We start from the raw sequence: 19,898 nt of genomic DNA, 5'->3' as shown, positions 1-19,898 counted from the left end.
AATTTGCAAGACTATGGGGAAAGAGCAAGGTAGTGTATGTAACTAATTAGATAGCTCTTTCAAAAATCGAGCAGAAGCGCTATGAATCAAAATGCCTCCTTCTGCATTGTATGAAACTATTATTCAAAGTAACAAAAAAACATATTTGTATTTATGTAGCATCTCATGAAGAAAGGTTTCTAGAAAGAAAAGGGACACCCACGAAGGCAGAGGGAGTTTGAAAACATAAAAGTTGGCAGAGATTCTCTGGGCCAAACACATTGGAACTTATGTGTGAAACACAAGGGAATCTTGCACGATCAGCGGCCTGCAGCCTCTGTCAGAAAGATAGCAATCAAAAAGCAGCAGTCCTCTCACATCCCCAAAACAAATTACCCTCGCCTAATGACCCCTTCTTTGCAATCAGAAACATTGTCAGCAGCCTATTTTGCTGAAACTTGCACTGTCCAGTCAGACTCAGTGGATAATGAATGGAAGCCATACTTGCCTCTCCTAGACAGGTCCAGAAATGCACAAGCCAACCTGTTGCCTTCTCAACCTCAGATTTGGTTGAGGTCAGCTTTGCCCAGTACATGACGTGGAGGTGCTGGTGTTGGACTGGGGTGCACAAAGTCAGAAGTCACACGGCACCAGGTTATAGTCCAACAGGTTTATTTGAAATCACAAGCTTTCACAGCGCTGCCGCTTTGTGAAGTGCAGGGAAGCGCACAGGCACAGAATTTATAGGCGGATCATTGCAAGATAACTCTAGGTAATTAAGAGTTCAAAAAATAATACAAATGGTGTGAGTGGAGTGTTGACAGGCTGAATAACAGATCTTTGCAAGTGATCAACAGTGTCAGATGGTGTGATAAGGACATATTTATCACTAGCACCATCTTTTCTGATTTTTAAAAAATTATCTCTCTGCCCTAATTAATCGGATTATAGGTCATCCCTTCACTTGCTGTTCAGCTGTTGACACTTTACTCACACTGTCTGACACTTTTGATCACCTGCAGAGACTTGTAATTCAGCCTGTCAACACTCCAGTCACACCATTTGTACTTATCTGTCAACGCTCTTAATTACCTAGAATTGATCTGCCTATAATTTCTGGGTCTAAGTCTATGTGCTTCCCTCAACTTCACATGATGAAGGAGCAGTGCTCTGAAAGCTTGTGATTCCAAATAAACCTGTTGGACTATAACCTGGCTTCTGACTTTGCTCAACACAGATTGAGATTCTGAGCCTGGGAATTCCTGCCCCACCAAGGTGGGACTGCTAAATGCCATGCATTGATCATTTCAGTGCCATCAATACATAACTGTAGACGGGGGAAATCACCTGCAGTTCATTAGCACCCATTAGAGATACTTGCTGAAATTGACAGGTTCTGGACAAAGGAAAGCAACGAGTGTATTTTCCAAAACAAAAACTTTATTCAACTGAACACAATAAATACAGGACCATTTAATTATTATAACATGAGATTTCAGGTGAAGGTATGACATGATGGAATGCTCCATATGTACATACAGCAGAAAGGGAATAATTTGGGTTGATTTATGCAGAGTTTCAAAAGAACACTGAGTTACGTTTGCAGTGAGCTAATATCAAGGGGTTGATGAAGTCAGTTCAAATGCATATTTACTGTTAAACACAATCATAGACAAACCCTTTCATGTTTGTGAAGAGCAGAACATTGTTTCTACGGGAACAGGCACTGAACAGAGCCTTCTTGCGCTTTAGCCATGATTCACCAACAGCATCTGAAAAGAAGGGAAGACGACATGCATTTTGTTTTGTTTGAATTACCAATGTAATATTCTCACAGTTCATCTGTCCACATAACAATGCTCATGTTGCTGAAAGCACAGTAGAGGAATTCATATTTCAGGAACACTCCTGACATTCTAAATTTGCATTCACAGCAGAAAAAGCAGTTCCCACCAGTACACCTGTTTTGCATAAAATGGAATCGCCATCTTTCAATACTGCCATAAATTGGACAGTTTATCATGAGACCAACAATGACTTCTTATTCCAGGTTTTTATCATACAATCCCTATGGTGTGGAAGCAGGCCATTCAGCCCATTGAGTCCACACCAACCCTCCAAATAGAATCCAACGCAGAACCACCCCCTCTATCCTACCCCTGAATTATCCATGGCTAATCCACCTAGCCTACACATCCCTGGACACTATGGGCAATTTGGCATGGCCAATCCACCTAACTTGCACATCTTTGGACTGTGAGAGAAAACCAAAGCACTTGGAGGAAACCCACACAAACACTGGGACAGTGCAAGCTTCACACAGTCGCCTGAGGGTGGAATTGAACTTGGGTCCTTCATGCTGAGGGGCAGCAAGTGATATCAATGGAGTGTCCATGCCACGTGTTAGTATTGCAGATCAAATGGGTAACCCACCGTACTCTCTTATTCACTAGAAATATGCAGTAAGGCACCATATTGTCAGATTCAAATGTTCAGATTAAACTAACACACAATTTTATTCACAATTTAGTTAATTATACAGAAGCCAGTATTGTATTGCAGGAAGCTTGCAGAAACAATACTGCGCTTGTGAAGAAAATAAATTGTGAAGCGTTCTGAATCTTTGCTAAACTTCTCTTTATGACTTTCAAACTGTCTCTTTAACAAGTCATTATGTGAGAAAAAGCGTTCCACAGATGCTCTGTTGGTTGTATCTAACAGAGAATGCTGGGAATTTAAACATTTGAATAAAAATGTTTTGTTTCTGAACAATTGTCTACGACTACAAAAGCTCACTTCCTCTTATGATCAAACATATTTCTCACAGTAGCAGGCAAGTGGTTTGGTGGCTTTGTTTCACTTTCGAAGAGTATAAATAACGTTGCAATAAGTGCTTTAATTAGATAGGAATATGGAAATTAATAGAGTAGACCATTCAGCCCACAGAGCCTGGTCCACCATTCAACACGATCATGGCTGATTGTCTATCTCAACACCATACTCCTACTCACCCCCCACATCCCTAGCTTCCAGAAATCTAGCCATTTTTTCCTAAACATCTTCAGTGATTTTACATCTTTTAGCCTTCTGTGATAGAAAATTTCATAGACACTTCTCATCTCAATCCAAAATGACCTTCTACGTAGCCTGAGACTATGTCCCCTTATTCTGAACCCTCCCGTCTAACGGAAATATCATCCTTGCATTCAGTCTATGCAGCCCTGTCAGAGTTTTATACATTTCAAGGAGATCCCCTCTCATTCTTCTAAACTCTAACGAATACCTAGTTGACCCAATCTCTTCTCAAATAACAAGCCAGCCATTCCAAGAATCAGTCTGGTGAACCTTTGCTGCGCTCCCTCTTTGGAAAACATGTCTTATCTTAAGTAAGGAGACCAAAACTGCACAAAAGCACAGCAGGTCAGGCAGCATCAAAGGAGCAGGAGAGTCAACATTTTGGACATAAGTCCTTCATCAGGACCAAGGCCCTTGCTCTTGCATTCAAACCCCCTTGCAGTGAAGGTCAACTTTTATCTTCCAGCTAATTGCTGGACCTGCATGCTTGCTTTCAATGACTGGTGTACAAAGAGTCAAGGTCGTTTTGATCATCAACATTTCCTACCTATCACCATTTAAATAATAATCTGCCTTTTATTTTCCTGCCAAAATGGATTACATCATATGAAACTGAATTATTCACCCACTCACTAAACATGTCTAAACAGCCCTGAAGTCTCTTTAAATTCCCTTCAGGGGGTCACAGCCACACTTTTACAAATTTTCTTTCATCAACAAATGTGGAAATATTACGCTCGATTCCCTCATACAATGACTAGCTGGGGCCAAAGCACTGATCCCTGCAGATCCCCCCTTGTCACTGCTACCACTCTAAAAACAGGCCCATTCATTCATCCTGTCAGTGTCCTGTCTCACCAATTCTCAGTCCATGCCAGTATATTACTACCATACGGTTCGATTTTGCAGAATAACCTCATATATGGAACTTTATCAAAAACTTTCTGAAGAAACAAATGCACCACATCCAATAGTTTAACTAGTTACATCCTCAAAAATCTCCAGTTACATCCTCCAAAAATCACAAACTTGCATCTCCAGTAGGTTTGTCAAACACTCTCTCTCTTTCATAAATCCAGTTGACTCTGTGTAATATCACTGATATTTCTTAAGTATCCTATTGTCACATCCTTTAAAATGAACTGCATAATTTTCCCTGCTATTGATTTTAGACTAATGGCCTGTAATTCCAAATTATTTCCCTCCTTTTTAAAATTGTTGAGTTATACTTTTCACTTCCAATCTGCAGAACATATGCCAGAATCAACTAAATTTTGGAAGATGACAACTAACACACCCACTATTTCCGTGGCTACCTCCTTTTAATACCCTGGGAATTAGACCATCAGGGCCTGGTGATATATTAACTTTTAATCCCATTAATTTCTCCAGTATCGTTTAAAATAAAAACTGCTTTCCTTCAGTATCTCCTTCCCAAAGGACAATTGATTCTCTGGCACTTCTAGGAAGTTCAGTGTGTCACCCTCTGTGAAGATAAAACAAAAGTAGTTGCTTAATTGCTCTGCCATTTTCTTGTTCTCCATTATCAATTCTCCCGTTTCAGATTGTAGGGGCCTACATTTGTCTTCAGTAACCCTTTTAATTTTACATACTTACAGAAGCTTACATACTTACATAAAACTTATCTCATTTTATGTATCTTGTAAGTTTACTCTCATACTCTATTTTTCATCCCATATTCAATTTATTTACTTTGTGGGAGGCTAGGGAAGAGATTGCTGGGCCCTTCGCTGAGATATTGGTATCACTGGTAACCTTGTGTGAGGTGCCGGAAGACTGGAGGTTAGCTAATGTGGTGCCATTATTTAAGAAATTTAAAAAATTGGAGGTGTAGTGGACAGCGAAGAGGGTGACCTCAGATTACAGCAGGATCTGGACCAGATGGGCCAATGGGCTGAGAAGTGGCAGATGGAGTTTAATTCAGATAAATGCGAGGTGCTGCATTTTCGGAAAGCAAATCTTAGCAGGACTTATACACTTAATGGTAAGGTCCTAGGGAGTGTTGCTGAACAAAGAGACCTTGGAGTGCAGGTTCACAGCTCCTTGAAAGTGGAGTCACAGGTAGATAGGACAGTGAAGAAGGCATTTGGTATGCTTTCCTTTATTGGTCAGAGTATTGAGTACAGGAGTTGGGAGGTCATGTTGCAGCTGTACACGACATTGATTAGGCCATTTTTGGAATATTGCGCGCAATTCTGGTCTCCTTCCGATCAGAAAGATGCTGTGAAACTTGAAAGTGCTCAGAAAAGATTTACGAGGATGTTGCCAGGATTGGAGGATCTGAGCTATAGAGAGAGGCTGAACAGGCTGGAGCTGTTTTCCCTGGAGCGTCAGAGGCTGAGGGGTGACCTTATAGAGGTTTACAAAATTATGAGGGGCATGGATAGGATAAATAGATAAAGTATTTTCCCTGGGGTTGGGGAGTCCAGAATTAGAGGGCATAGGTTTAGGGTGAGAGGGGAAAGATATGAAAGAGACCTAAGGGGCAACTTTTTCACACAGAGGGTGGTACGTGTAAGGATTGAGCTGCCAGAGGAAGTGGTGGAGGCTGGTACAATTGCAACATTTAAGAGGCATTTGGATGGGTATATGAATAGGAAGGGTTTGGAGAGATATGGGCTGGGTGCTGGCAGATGGGACTAGATTGGGTTGGGATACCTGGTCGGCATGGACGGGTTGGACCGAAGAGTCTGCTTCCATGCTGTACAACTCTATGACTCTATGACTCTAAAGGCTGTAAGGAAAACAAAGGGAACTGGTAAGCATTACGTCAGTGGTGGGTAAAAGATTTACATGCACTTGAAAAGGCAAGGACTGGTTAGGGTTAGTCAGGATGGCTTTGTATGTGGGAAATTGTATCTCATTAACTTGATTGGATTTTTTGAAGAAGTGACAGAGAAAACCGACGAAGGTAAAGCCGTAGATCTTAACTATATGGACTTCAGCACAGCGTTTGCCAAGGTTCCATGGTAGACTAGTAAATAAGTTTAGATCATATCGGATCCATGGGTAGCGAGCCAATGGATACAAAATTGGTGAAGGTAGGAGACAGAAGTTGTGGTGGAGGGTTGTTTTTCAGACTAGAGATAGTGTTCACTGGTGTAATGACAAGGATCAGTGTTGGGTTTGCTGCTTTTTGTCATTTATATAAATAATTCAGATGTGAATATAGGAGGTGTGGTTAATAGGTTTGCAGACAGTACCAAAATAGTTGGTGTTGTGGATGACAAAGAAAGTTATCTCAGCATGCAATGGCACCTTGATCAGATGAGCCAATGGACTGAGGGTGGCAGATGGATTTTATTTTATATAATTGTGAGATGTTGCATTTTAGTAAGGCAAACTAGGGCAGGACTTACACAGTTAATGGTAGGCCCTGCAGAGTGTTGCTGAACAAAGAGACCTCGGGGTGCAGGTGCATAGTTTCTTGAAAGTGGTGTTGCCAATAGGGTGGCAAAGAAGTGGGAAATTTTTCATGCAGGTGCTGCATGTATGGAAAGAGCTGCCAGAGGAAGTGGTAGAGGAGGGCACAATTACAACATCAGAATGGGTAAATGAATAGGAAAGATATAGAGGGATAAGGGCCAAATGCTGGCAAATGGGACTAAGTCAGATTGAGATGTCTAGTTGACACGGATGAGTTAGACTGAAGGGTCTGTTTCTGTGATGTATGACTAGTTCTCCTTTGCTGAGTTATAAACCGCTCACAGTTTTCTGGCTTACTCCTTTTTGACTTGAAACTTTTAAGTGACTCGATCCTTTTCATGTTGTATTCTATCACCCAAAGGGAATGTCGAACTGTTACAATGCATGCATTTGTTCCTTAAAGATTAATCATTGCCCACCCACTGTCATGTCCTTTAATGAAGTTACCCAGTCTATCACAACCAACTCACCCCTCAGGCCTTCAGAATTTCTTCTGTTTAGATTTAGGATCCTAGCTTTTGGATTGGACTACTATACATTCCGTCCCAGTGATGAATTCTATCAGGTTATGGTCATTTTTCTCTTACAGTTATTAATTAACCCCTTATCATTGCAAAATAAAATCCAAGATAGCTTGCCCCAAGTCGGTTGCTCCATGTCCTGGTCTAAAATACCTTCTTGTTTAGAGTCCAGGAATTCATGTGCCACAGTATAATCATTAACATGGTCTTAAAATCATGTCATTATTGTTGTAGCCTTGTCGCACACATCTCCAGTTTTCTACCTACCCCCAAACCTATTGTTTGGAGACATATAGACAACTCTCACTAACGTTTACTATCCAGTGTTATTTCTTAATCAGATTGATTCCACATCTAGATTTCCTACACCAAATCAGTTCTCACTTGTACACACGTTTCATTAGCAGTGCTACCTCACTCTCCTTTTCAGTTTTGCTTGTTCTTCCTAAAGATTAAATACCATTGGATGTTCAGTTCCCAGCCTGGATCACTCTGCAGCCATATTTCTGTAACTACAATCATACTATTTTTTTTTGCACTGTTAATTCAACTAATTTAATGCTCCATATATTACCTTCAGATTTGTTTTTCTGACACTTTTGCAAAATATTTTGTGTTTCATCCCTATTTGTTGCCACCCCTTGTTTCCTCTGCCTTCTGCTTTCATTTTCTATCTTACATTTCCATCTTTGCTGTCCTCAGTCTAATCTGCCTGCTCATATTTCCATCCCTCACCCCTCTAGTTTAAATCCTCTCTCATAGTACCATAAGACTATAAGACATAGGAGCAGAAATTAGGCCATTCAGCCCTTGGAGTCTGCTCTGCCATTCGGTTATGGCTGATAGATTTTTCAACCAAATGGGACTAACGCCCCGTAACTTTATATCCCTTTGGCAATCAAGAACTTCCCTATCTCTGTTTTAAATATACTTAATGACCTGGCCTCCACAGCCTTCTGTGGCAGTGAATTCCATCAATTATCACTTTCTGGCTGAAGTTTCTCCTAATCTCTGTTCTGAAGGGTATTCCCGTTACTCTGGGACTGTGCCCTCAGGTCCTTGTCTCTCCTGCCAGTGGAAACATCTTTCCAACGTCCACTCTACCCAGGCCATTCAGTACACTGTAAGTTTCAATTAGATGCCCCCTCATCCTTCGAAACTCCATCGAGTATAGACCCAGAGTCCTCAAACATTCCTCATGTTAAGCCTTTCATTCCTGGGATCATTCTTGTGAACCTCCTCTGGACCCGGTCCAGAGCCAATACATTCTTCCTGAGGTCCCAAAATTGCTCACAATACTCTAAGTGTGGTCTGACTAGCGAATGCCCCTGCGAGGATATTGGTTTCAGTCCTACTGGGCTGCAATGGACAGGTCCCATCTTCCCCTCAATAAGTCCCAAAACCCCAAGAATCTAAATGCCTCCTTCTCATACAATCCCTCCAGTCATGCATTCATTCAGTCTATTTTCCTATTGTTGGGTCCCACCAGCATGTGGCACTGGGAGTATTACTGCCTTTTCAGGTCCTGCTTTCTAACTTATACCTAACTTACTATCTTACTCACCTTACATATGTTGTTGGTGACAACATAAACGACAAGCTCCTCCTTTTCTCCCTCCCTCTTTAGAATGTCCTGCAGTTGCTCAGTGACATACTTGACCCTGGTGTCAGGAGACAACACACCATCCTGGTGCCACATTTATGTCCACAGAATCTTCCATCATACAATCCTGTATCACTATTGCTCTGACATTCTTTTTTCTCCTGTGCAGCTGAGCATCTCCTGGTGCTAGGGATTTGGCTGTCATTACATTCCATTCCCCCACCAGAAAATCTCTCAGAGAAACAGATGGGGACTACTGCACTATTGGTGGTGTCACCACCTCACTATGAATGCTATCTGTGAAGATCTCAGCCTCGTGATACTCCAGTGAATCCACCCGATCCTCCAGATCCAGGACATGGATTTCTAGTTTGTGCAGCTGGATAAACTTCTTGCATATGTGGTCACCCTAGATACTGGAAGTACCCCATGTCCTACCACATCACACAGGAAAGGCATTCCACTGGGCTGAGCTGCCTTGGCATAACTTACCCCTAAATTACTCTCTTTCCATTTATTTCCTCAAATTTAAAGAATATTAAATGTATACCAGGGGCCTTAGCCTAAAAATGTTTAAAGCAGAAGGAATAAAGTTAAATTAAAGACTAATTTTGACCTTAGTTTGTTCCTGGACAGTTGAAATACTCACCTACTCTTACTGACCAAGCCTGTCACCTGGCCTGTCTTGGCTGCCATTCCCAGTGAATGAGCTTACTTTTTCCCTGCGATATAGTTCTTGAATATTTTCAATACTCACCCTTGTTGTGCAGCTTTCCAATTCCTGCTCTCCTTCAGGCAGCTTCCCAGTGATATCAGTCACACTATTGATTTATTTATGTGTCTCAAATCTGAAAATCTCTGCGGTCCTCTTACCCTGTTTTCAGCCTCCCCAATTTCGTGCCTCTCCTATTGTATAATTCACTATGCCCGAAACGTCGATTCTCCTTCTCCTTGGATGCTGCCTGACTTGCTGCGCTTTTCCAGCAACACATTTTTAAGCTATAATTCACTTATGATTGTCTTTCATATATTATGTTAATTTTACCACCAATTTATATACCACATTAAAACTCAAGGATGGAAAAGATATTAAACCCTTACCGGAGATTCTCTGTAGTAGCAGAAGAACTAACTCCATCAGCTCCAAAGAATCTTGCTCTGTTTCTGACTGCCCATCACAGAGCCCTCACCCCACGCCCTCCTCTGGGTGATGCTGACTGCCCGTCACAGAGTCCTCACCCCACCCCCTCCTCTGGGTGATGCTGACTGCCCGTCACAGAGTCCTCACCCCACCCCCTCCTCTGGGTGATGCTGACTGCCCGTCACAGAGTCCTCACCCCACCCCCTCCTCTGGGTGATGCTTACTGCCCGTCACAGAGTCCTCACCCCACCCCCTCTTCTGAGTGATGCTGACTTTTTTTTAAGATTCCCTACAGTAAGGAAACAGGCCCGAAGAGTAACCCACACAGTCGCCTGAGGCTGGAATCAAACCTGAGACTTGGTGAGTTATTCAAGAGCTATCACCCCATACCTGATTGTTTCATCACTTCCCACGCACCCCCACCCCATATTCACAACTGTATGAGCGTGTGTGAGACATAAATTTGGAGATAGGAATAAGTCATGCTGATAGAGTGGGTTAAAGAAATGCAGGAGGAGGCTTATGAAGTCTGCAAAGACCATTTGGGCCAAAGAGCCCGTTTCTGTGTTGTCCATTGCACATACTAATGAAGAGCATGAAGCTAGGCTGCTATCTACGTTGTCCTTAGCCCAAAAGGGCCTTGGTCAATTGTAGCTGTTGTCTGTGGGCAAGTAGGACACCGTGGTCTGGAGAGTACTGGTCCACAATGTGCAGTGCATTAACAACTGAGCCAATGATCTCAACTTTGCATGCATTGTCTATAGTCAAGTGAGGAGAGTGCTGATTAAGTTTGCAGTGTTGCATAACCTGAAAACAACTCTATCACTCCTGTGTTAATTCCTTGGTTCAGTGGAGTTCCACAGATGAGGTACAAAAATATCAATGTGGTGGGAAGAGACTTCAAAAGATGTCTGTATCACTTAGCGATCAGAGGATGCCATAGAACACAGAACATTACAGCGCAGTATAGGCCCTTCGGCCCTCACTACGAGGAGACAAATCCTCACTGAGTTACACAAAGGGTGTTGGGTGGTAATCGTTGCTACGTTTTCTTTTAATCGAATTTATAGCACAGAAACAGGTCAGTCAGTCCAAACATGCCGTGCTTCACATGGACTCACCCACTCACCCCTACCCATACTTTGTCTAATCACAGCAATATCCCCTCTAATCCTTCCCCACCCCCCTCAGACGATTGTCCAGCTTCCCCTCAAATACACCATTCTCACTACACGCTGGATAAAGATGTCTCTTTTATATTTATTTGTGGTTATCTTATAATTATGGTTTCCCAGTTTTGGATTTCCTTGAAAGTGAAAGCATCTTCTCGACAGAAGATGTAGCAACCTTGTATTAACTTAAAACACACAATCAGCTCATCTTTTATTCTCCTCTGTTCTGAAGGAGAGAGAGCACAGCCTGAGAGAAAAGGAAAAAAAAGCCTCACAAAGTATAAGCTTGCTAGCTCACCGACAAGAAAACCTCCATAATGCTCAAAGCAGTGTTCCAGTGTGGTTTCTGAACGCATAAATCTGTCCTGTGATGTGAATAGGAATCAGATTGGAACACAGCACTTTCCTTAATTAGTATTCTGTAAATACTCCTTGTAACTGCGTGTGTGCGCGGATGTAATGCAACACAAAGGCAAGAAGATTGCTTGCAATTGCCCCCTTGAGTATCCATAGGCAGTGAATGGAGTAAATGAACTAGCAATGACAGTGCCTCACTGTTGTAAACCCATCTCCTTCACAGCTTATAATTAGAGGATCGCTCGCCAGCGACTGCAACCCATTACAGTTCCTCAATTCTTGGTGGTCTTCTGCTTAAGGGTACCTATAATTAATTTACTGATGTGTTATACAGGATGCACAGCAGAATACAGCACCACACAATTCTCTAAATCCCCCTTGATAAAAAAGCAACAACAGCAGAAAAATGTTGCAATTCTTTTTTTTCAATTAAAAGAAGCAAACCCTAGATTCCCCTGGTTGGATGGATTATAGGGCAGTTTATAATGGAGCCAGCCTTATTGGTGTGAATTATGTGAGGGAGGTGGTCAGTTTGTTGGTGACATAATCTTAGAATTAGCTTTATGGTCACATGTACTCACATGAATGAGTGAGAACTTTACAAGTCACCACTTAGCGCCAAGCTAGGTACCAAAGTACCAAGGAACGGATTTTTTTTTTAGATTTTTTTTTTTTTTTAGATTTTTTAGATTACTTACAGTGTGGAAACAGGCCCTTCGGCCCAACAAGTCCACACCGCGCCCGCCGAAGCGTAACCCACCCATACCCCTACATCTACATCTACCCCTGACCTAACACTACGGGCAATTTAGCATGGCCAATTCACCTGACCTGCACATCTTTGGACTGTGGGAGGAAACCGGAGCACCCGGAGGAAACCCACGCAGACACGGGGAGAACGTGCAAACTCCACACAGTCAGTCGCCTGAGGCGGGAATTGAACCCGGATCTCCGGCGCTGCGAGGCAGCAGTGCTAACCACTGTGCCACCGTGCCACCGTGCCACCGGATTCTTAAGTACAAACTCATAAGGCCAACAATTAAGTACAAATTCTTAAGGCAAAAATAAAGAAATAAACAGTCCATCAATAAGTTAGAAAAATAAAGAAACAGAAGTTCAGAATAACAATCCTTCCAACCCAGACTATGGCAGGCTTGAACTTGAGGCTGACAGTCAAGCCCACACAGCGGTCTGGAGTTCGAGTCCATGCTGAGGCTTTGAGACAGGGTCCACGCTGAGGTTTGGAGTTCGTGTCCACGCTGAGGCCGGGAGTTCGTGCCCACGCTGAGGCCAGGAGTTTGAGATCACGCTGAGGCCGGGAGTTCGAGATCAAGCTGAGGCCAGGAGTTCGAGACCACACTGAGGCCTGGAGTTCAAGTCCATGCTGAGGCTTTGAGACAGGGTCCATGCTGAGGCCTGGAGTTCAAGCCCATGCTGAGGCCAGGAGTTTGAGACCACGCTGACGCTGGGGGTTCGTGTCCACGCTGAGCCAGGAGTTCAGACCACGCTGAGGCCAGGAGTTCCAGACCACGCTGAGGCCGGGAGTTTGAGACCATGCTGAGGCCAGGAGTTCCAGACCATGCTGAGGCCGGGAGTTCCAGATCACGCTGAGGCCGGGCGTTCCAAACCATGTCGAGGCCAGGTGTTCGAGACCACACTGAGGCTGTGAGTTCCAGACCACGCTGAGGCTGGGAGTTCCAAACCATGCTGAGGCTGGGAGTTCGAGACCACGCTGAGGCCGGGAGTTCCAAACCATGCTGAGGCTGGGAGTTCCAAACCACGCTGAGGCTGGGAGTTCGAGACCACGCTGAGGCCGGGAGTTCCAAACCATGCTGAGGCTGGGAGTTCCAGACTACATTGAGGCCGGGAGTTCATGTCCACGCTGATGCCGGGAGTTCCAGACCATGCTGAAGCTGGGAGTTTGAGATCACACTGAAGCTGGGAGGTCGTGTCCACACTGAGGCCGGGGCTTTGAGATCACGCTGAGGCGGGGAGTTCGAGACCACGCTGATGCCGGGGGTTTGAGATGACGCTGAGGCCGGGAGTTTGAGATGACGCTGAGGCCGGGAGTTTGAGATCACACTGAGGCCGGGAGGTTGAGATCACGCTGAGGCCGGGAGGTTGAGATCACGTTGAGGCCGAGAGTTCGAGATCACGCTGAGGCCGGGAGTTTGAGATCACGCTGAGGCCAGGAGTTTGAATTCACGCTGAGGGTGGGAGTTTGAAATCACACTGAGGTCGGGAGTTTGAAATCATGTTGAGGGTGGGAGTTTGTGTTCACGCTGAGGCTGGGAGTTCGAGTCCACGCTGAGGCTGGGAGTTCAAGTCCATGCTGAGGCTGGGAGTTCGAGATCATGTTGTGGCTGGGAGTTCCAGACCACGCTGAGGCTGGGAGTTCGAGACCACACTGAGGCCGGGGGTTCGTGTCCACGCTGAGGCTGGGAGTTCGAGATCACACTGAGGCCGGGTGTTCGAGACCATGCTGAGGCCTGGAGTTCGAGTCCATGCTGAGGCTGGGAGTTTGTGTCCACGCTGAGGCTGGGAGTTCAAGTCCATGCTGAGGCTGGGAGTTTGAGATCATGCTGAGGCCAGTAGTTCCAGACCACGCTGAGGCCGGGGGTTCGAGTCCACGTTGAGGCCTGGAGTTCGAGTTCACGCTGAGACCGGGAGTTCGTGACCACACTGAGGCTGGGAGTTCCAGATCACGCTGAGGCTGTGAGTTCGAGATCACGCTGAGGCTGGGAGTTCTAGATCATGCTGAGGCTGGGAGTACGAGACTACACTGAGGCCGGGAAATGAGTCCACGTTGAGGCTGGGAGTTCCAGATCATGCTGAGGCCGGGAATTCGAGTCCACGTTGAGGCTGTGAGTTCGAGATCACGCTGAGGCTGGGAGTTCGAGACCACGCTGAGGCCGGGAGTTCGAGACCACGCTGAGGCTGGGAGTTCGAGTCCACACTGAGGCCTGCAGTTCAAGTCCATGCTGAGGCTGGGGGTTCAAGTCCATGCTGTGGCTGGGAGATTGTGTCCATGCTGAGGCTGGGAGTTCGAGACCACGCTGAGGCCGGGAATTCAAGACCACGCTGAGGCCGGGAGTTCGTGTCCACGCTGAGACCGGGAGTGCGTGACCACACTGAGGCCAGGAGTTCCAGATCACACTGAGGCTGGGAGTTCAAGATCACGCTGAGGCTGGGAGTTCGAGATCATGCTGAGGCTGGGAGTTTGAGACCACACTGAGGCCGGGATATGAGTCCACGATGAGGCTGGGAGTTCCAGATCATGCTGAAGCTGGGAGTTCAAGTCCACGCCGAGGCCGGGAGTTTGAGACCACGCTGAGGTTGGGAGTTCAAGATCACGTTGAGGCCGGGAGTTCTAGACCATGTTGAGGCCAAGAGTTCGAGATCACACTGAGGCCGGGAGTTCAAGACCACGTTGCAGCCAGGAGTTCCAGATCACACTGATGCTGGGAGTTCCAGATCAAGCTGAGGCCGGGAGTTCCAGACCATGTTGAGGTCGAGAGTTTGAGACCACGCTGAGGCTGTGAGTTCAAGATCACGCTGAGGCCAGGAGTTCCAGACCACGCTGAGGCCGAGAGTTCAAGATCACGTTGAGGTGGGAGTTCCAGACCACGCTGAGGCCGTGAGTTCAAGATCACGTTGAGGCCGTGAGTTCCAGACTACAATGAGGGTGGGAGTTCAAGATCACGTTGAGGCCGGGAGTTCGAGACCATGCTGAGGCCGGGAGTTCCAGACAATGTTGAGGCCGGCAGTTCGAGATCACGCTGAGGCTGGCAGTTTGAGATCACGCTGAGGCTGGGAGTTTGAGATCATGCTGAGGCTGGGAGTTCGAGACCATGCTGAGGCTGGGAGTTTGAGATCACGCTGTGGCCGGCAGTTCGAGATCACACTGAGGCCGGCAGTTTGTGATCAGGCTGAGGCTGGGAGTTCCAGATCATGCTAAGGGCTGGAGTTTGAGACCATGCTGAAGCTGGGGTTCCAGATCATGCTGAGGCTGGCAGTTTGAGATCACGCTGAGGCTGTGAGTTCCAGATCACGCTAAGGCCTGGAGTTCGAGACCATGCTGAGGCTGAGGGTTCCAGATCACACTGAGGCCAGGAGTTTGAGATCACGCTGAGGCCACGAGTTCCAGATCACACTGAGGCTGGGATTTTGAGATCACACTGAGGCCGGGAGTTCAGGATCACATTGAGGCCGGGAGTTCCAGATCACGCTGAGGCCAGGAGTTTGAGATCACGCTGAGGCCGGGACTCAAAAAGAGAGAGATGAAAGAAAAGAAATGGACAGAGTGATGATGTCAGGTTCAGGAGTCCTTCTCTGCCTCCATCTTGGACATTATAAAGGATCAGACACAGCAGGAGCTGGTCAGAAAAACAGCAATTGTTTATAACTGCTCATCAGTCATGGCTGAATGAGTACCATCTCACTTCTGAGTCAAAAATTTATAGTTTAAGTTCCCATCCAGAGAATGTAATCTAGACTGAATGCTCCAGTGCAATAACCATTTTATATTTATAGTCTCTAATTTAAACTTTTTCACCAGTGGAAACACCTTCTCTATCAAATTTTTTTCATAACTTTAAAAAATCTGTCAGGTCAATCCTTAGCCATATTGATTCAAGAGCAAAGCATCCCAGCATGATCAATATTTCCTGATGGTTACACAGTTTCAGTTCTGGTATCAATCTTGTAAATTCTGAAAATGTCTGTATAGCCCTCTCACAACAGGGGGGCCAGAACTGTGCGCAGGACTCCAAACGTGACTGAAACAAGATTCAATACAAGCTCCCTGTTGTATTGAAATGGGGAGATCGATAGCAGCAGTTGGGGATAATGCAGCTGCTGTGGGGACTTTACCTCCATGAGATAGATTATGTAAGATCTTCCTGTGGAGGTACCTCTTTTACCCAATTGCTCTGTGGCTGTAAGGATTCTCAGTAAGAACTGAGACCAGGAGGAAATACTTCTCTCAGAGGGTTACGAGTCTTTGGAACTCCTCAACAAAATGGGGGCAGAGTCCTTTAAGGCTGAGATAGATAGATCCTTGATCAGTCAGGAAAAGGGCAAGAAAGTGAATGTGAGGAATGTTAGATCAGCTGTGATCATAAGAATCATAGAGTCATACAGCACAGGAACAGACCCTTTGGTCCAACCAACCGATGCTGACCATGTTCCCAAACTACACTCGTTCCACCTGCCTGTGATTGGCCCGTATCCTTACAAACCTTTCCTACTCATGTATTGATCCAAATGTCTTTTAAATGTTGTAACTGTACCAGCATCAACCACTTCCTCTGGCAGCTCATTCCACATACGGCCCACTCTCTGTGCAAAAACGGTGCCCCTCATGTCCTTTTTAAATCTTCCTCTTCTCACCTTAAAAATATGCCCCCTAGTTTTGAACTCTCCCATCCTACTGAAAAGACCCTTGTCATTTACCTTATCTTTGCCCCTCATGGTTTTATAAACCTCAATAAGGTCACCCCCTCAGCCTCCTATGCTCCAGTCAAAGAAGTCCCAGTTTTTCCAGTTTTCTTTTGTCTCAACATCCTGGGAAGTCTTTTCTGAACCCTATTGATGGCAAAGTAGGCTTGAGGGGCCAAATGGCTTACTTTTGTTATTAAAAATTCTATCTATCTCAACACTGATTATACTTACTGATCCAGCCTTGAGAACTCTCTGTGGTAAACAATTCCACAGATTCACTACCCTCTGAGTGAAGAAATCTCTCTCATCTCTATCTTAAATGGGGCAATCCTTTATTCTGCAATTATGCCCTCTAGTCATAGACTCCCCACAAGGGGAAACAATTTCTCTGCAACTACCAGATCAAGCCCTCTTAGAATGTTATATGTTTCAATAAAGTTTCCTTTCATGCTTCTAAACTCTAGTGAGTACAAGCCCAAGTAACTCGACCTCTCCTCATAAGGAAATCTGTCCATGCCTGGGACCAGCATAGTGGACTATCTCCTATGCCAATATATTGTTCCTTAGATATGGGTATTAGATCAGGCAGAGTACAAACCTTTTAGCTGTATTTTTATAGAATTCCTACAATGTGGAAGCAGACCATTTGGCCCATTGAGTTCACACCGACCCTCCGATTTTGTGATTTGATATTTCATGTGTGATTTTTAAAACATTCTTGAGGTATACCTTGGTCAGCATACATGTGCTCAAACTACTGGAGTGAGGTTCAAACCCATGATTTTCTAATTCAAAAGTGAGAGTGATATCACTGAGCCAAGAGTGACACCTACAATATTCTCAAACAAAATTTAACCCCGAGCCATGTAAGCAAATAATAGGCCAGGTGACCAAAGGTTTGGTCAAAGTGGCTTAAAGAAGAGACAGAGAGAAATGAAGAACTCTAAGAAGGATATTTCAGAGTTTGAGGGGAGATAGTGGCATAATGGCTTGACTTGATTTGATTTAATGTAGTCAACATGTGACGAAGTACAGTGAAAAGCTTTGTTTTGTGAGCAATACAGGCAGATCATAGCAAACAAGGACATAGAGATCAAAGGGTGCAAGGTGCACAGGTTACACTGCACTGGAGGTGCTCAAAGCAAGATCAACCTTACCTGAAGTTACAGAGTCTATTCATCAGTCTAATAACGGCAGGGAAGAAGCTGTTCCTGAACCTGTTGGTGCGTGTGTTCAAGCTGCTGTACCTCCTGCCTGACAGAAGAGGTTGTAGGGTGGGAGGGGTCTTTGATGACGTTGGCAGCCTTTCTGCAGTAATGACCCATGTAAATGGAGTCCATGGATGGGATGTTGGCTTCAGTGATGGTCTGGGCTGTGCATATAACCTTTGGTAGTTTCATATGGTCTTGGGCAGAATAGTTGCTGTACTAGGCCATTAGGCACCCGGACAGTATGCTTACTTGGTAATGTGAAGACTAACATTTTCTTTGTATTTTTCATTGTGCTGTGAAATGGGAAAGGGATTGTTTTAAAACCGAAGATTGTAGAAGAAATTACTGCAGTTTTTAAAAGCAAGTTACTGAACATCATTGTTAGTCATGTTTACACTGTAGCTTTATTTGAACAGTCAGGGGGGACTGCCTGCAGATGGACTGGCACTGGGGCAGGGTGGTGTGTGCAAAGTGAGATTTGGGCAGGTAGCAGGTAGCTGATTAGTTTGTGGAGTTATGATCAGTTGTAGAAGACAGAGGCCATCAGTCTGACAACGATTATCTGATTGTCTCTTAGGCAGGTGAACAGCTTGTGGATGTGAACAATACTGGTATAAGCCATTGTGTCTCCAGAACCGAAGGTGGTGCATCTTCCCCCTAGTAAAATGACGAAACCTTGTTCCCTCACCAGTTTCTGTCAGCTGTGGCAAAAAGCAGTAGCTAACAATTTGAAGTTATTGAACCAACTGCCTGTGCCTCCTGTGAAGAGATCAATCGACTTGGAGAAAAGAGGTTAAAAAAACACCAGTCCTGACAATCAAAAGGATTATCTCAGCAAACCGTGTGGACTAGGGCAATTAAACTGCTTTTCCAGTTTTGCCTCTCCACTGCTGTCAGAGAGAGTCAGGAAACAAGAAACTATAGGCCAGTTAGCCTGACCTCGGTCATCAGTGATGGTGACCATGAAACTATCAAATTATCATTAAAATCCCCCTAAAGGGAATGAAAGCAATGAAAGAATTTTGGAAATTAGGGATGCTGGGATTTGCTACTGAGTATTAAATGCTGTTTTGCATGGATAAACAATTAAGCCAGACATTCTGTTGTGAAATATGTATTTTCAGAGGGCAGTGAAATTAACAATTATCCCCTTGGAACTAGAAAAATTGCTGTTCCTAATCAGAGCACACCGTAACATCCTGAGGGTTATCCAACACCCTCCTGTTTGTCACTGCTGTTACCTGCGTTCCAGGCCCACTGCATTTTCTTCCTCACTCATGCCAAAATCCTGAGGACACTGCTGCCTAACATTACCATCTCCCACATTTCAATATCCAAAAACTAACGATATATAGCATTATTGTGAGTCTACCTGTGCAATGTTTTACCTAATTCTCATTCAGAAAATTGAGCTTCCAAGCCTATGTACCCTGACATCCCTGGTCTCGCTGTGAGTAAGAGTTCCAGATGAAAATGACAGGGCACACCACTAACAATTGGCTGCTATGGTCCATCTCTGCACACGCAGTTGCAGCCAGCTTGTTGGTGCAAACCCTTGTTCTGAGTAAATAGCCTTTTGATTGTGGCAGAACAGAAATCCAAGGCACTGTAAGTGATGCATGAGTGCCTGTATTTGTAAACAGAGGGCATTCAAGTCTAAGGTTATATGGCAGCTGCTCCACATAATTCCAGGAATGGGGTGGCATGGTGGTTAGCACTGCTGCCTCACAGCACCAGGGACCTGGATGCAATTCCACCCTCAGGCAACTGTCTGTGTGGAGTTTGCACATTCTCCCCCTGGGTTTCCTCCGGGTGCTCTGGTTCCCTCCCACTGTCTAAAGATGTGCAGGTAGGTGGATTGGCCATGCTAAATTGCCCATAGTGTCCAGGGATGTGTGGCTTTGCCATGGGAAATGCAGGGAGAGGGGCAGTGGTTCATAATTTTGGACC

The 19,898-nt window shown here is 45.0% G+C and overlaps 1 protein-coding gene across 2 annotated transcripts in view; it reads right to left on the bottom strand.

The window, feature by feature from the left end:
* Window positions 1-1,399: 1,399 nt before the first annotated feature.
* LOC140483585 (MICOS complex subunit mic25-a-like) overlaps window positions 1,400-19,898 on the bottom strand; it is a 513,939-nt gene continuing 495,440 nt past the window's right edge. For both annotated transcript variants that reach the window (XM_072581810.1, XM_072581811.1), the window contains exon 8: window positions 1,400-1,751. In XM_072581810.1, the coding sequence (XP_072437911.1) occupies window positions 1,728-1,751 (24 nt within the window). In that variant the 3' untranslated portion in view covers window positions 1,400-1,727. The remainder of the gene's footprint in view (window positions 1,752-19,898) is intronic.

The sequence above is a fragment of the Chiloscyllium punctatum genome, chromosome 12, assembly GCF_047496795.1.
Source record: "Chiloscyllium punctatum isolate Juve2018m chromosome 12, sChiPun1.3, whole genome shotgun sequence".
Classification (NCBI taxonomy): domain Eukaryota; kingdom Metazoa; phylum Chordata; class Chondrichthyes; order Orectolobiformes; family Hemiscylliidae; genus Chiloscyllium; species Chiloscyllium punctatum.
This window is presented reverse-complemented; position numbering and strand designations above follow the sequence as displayed.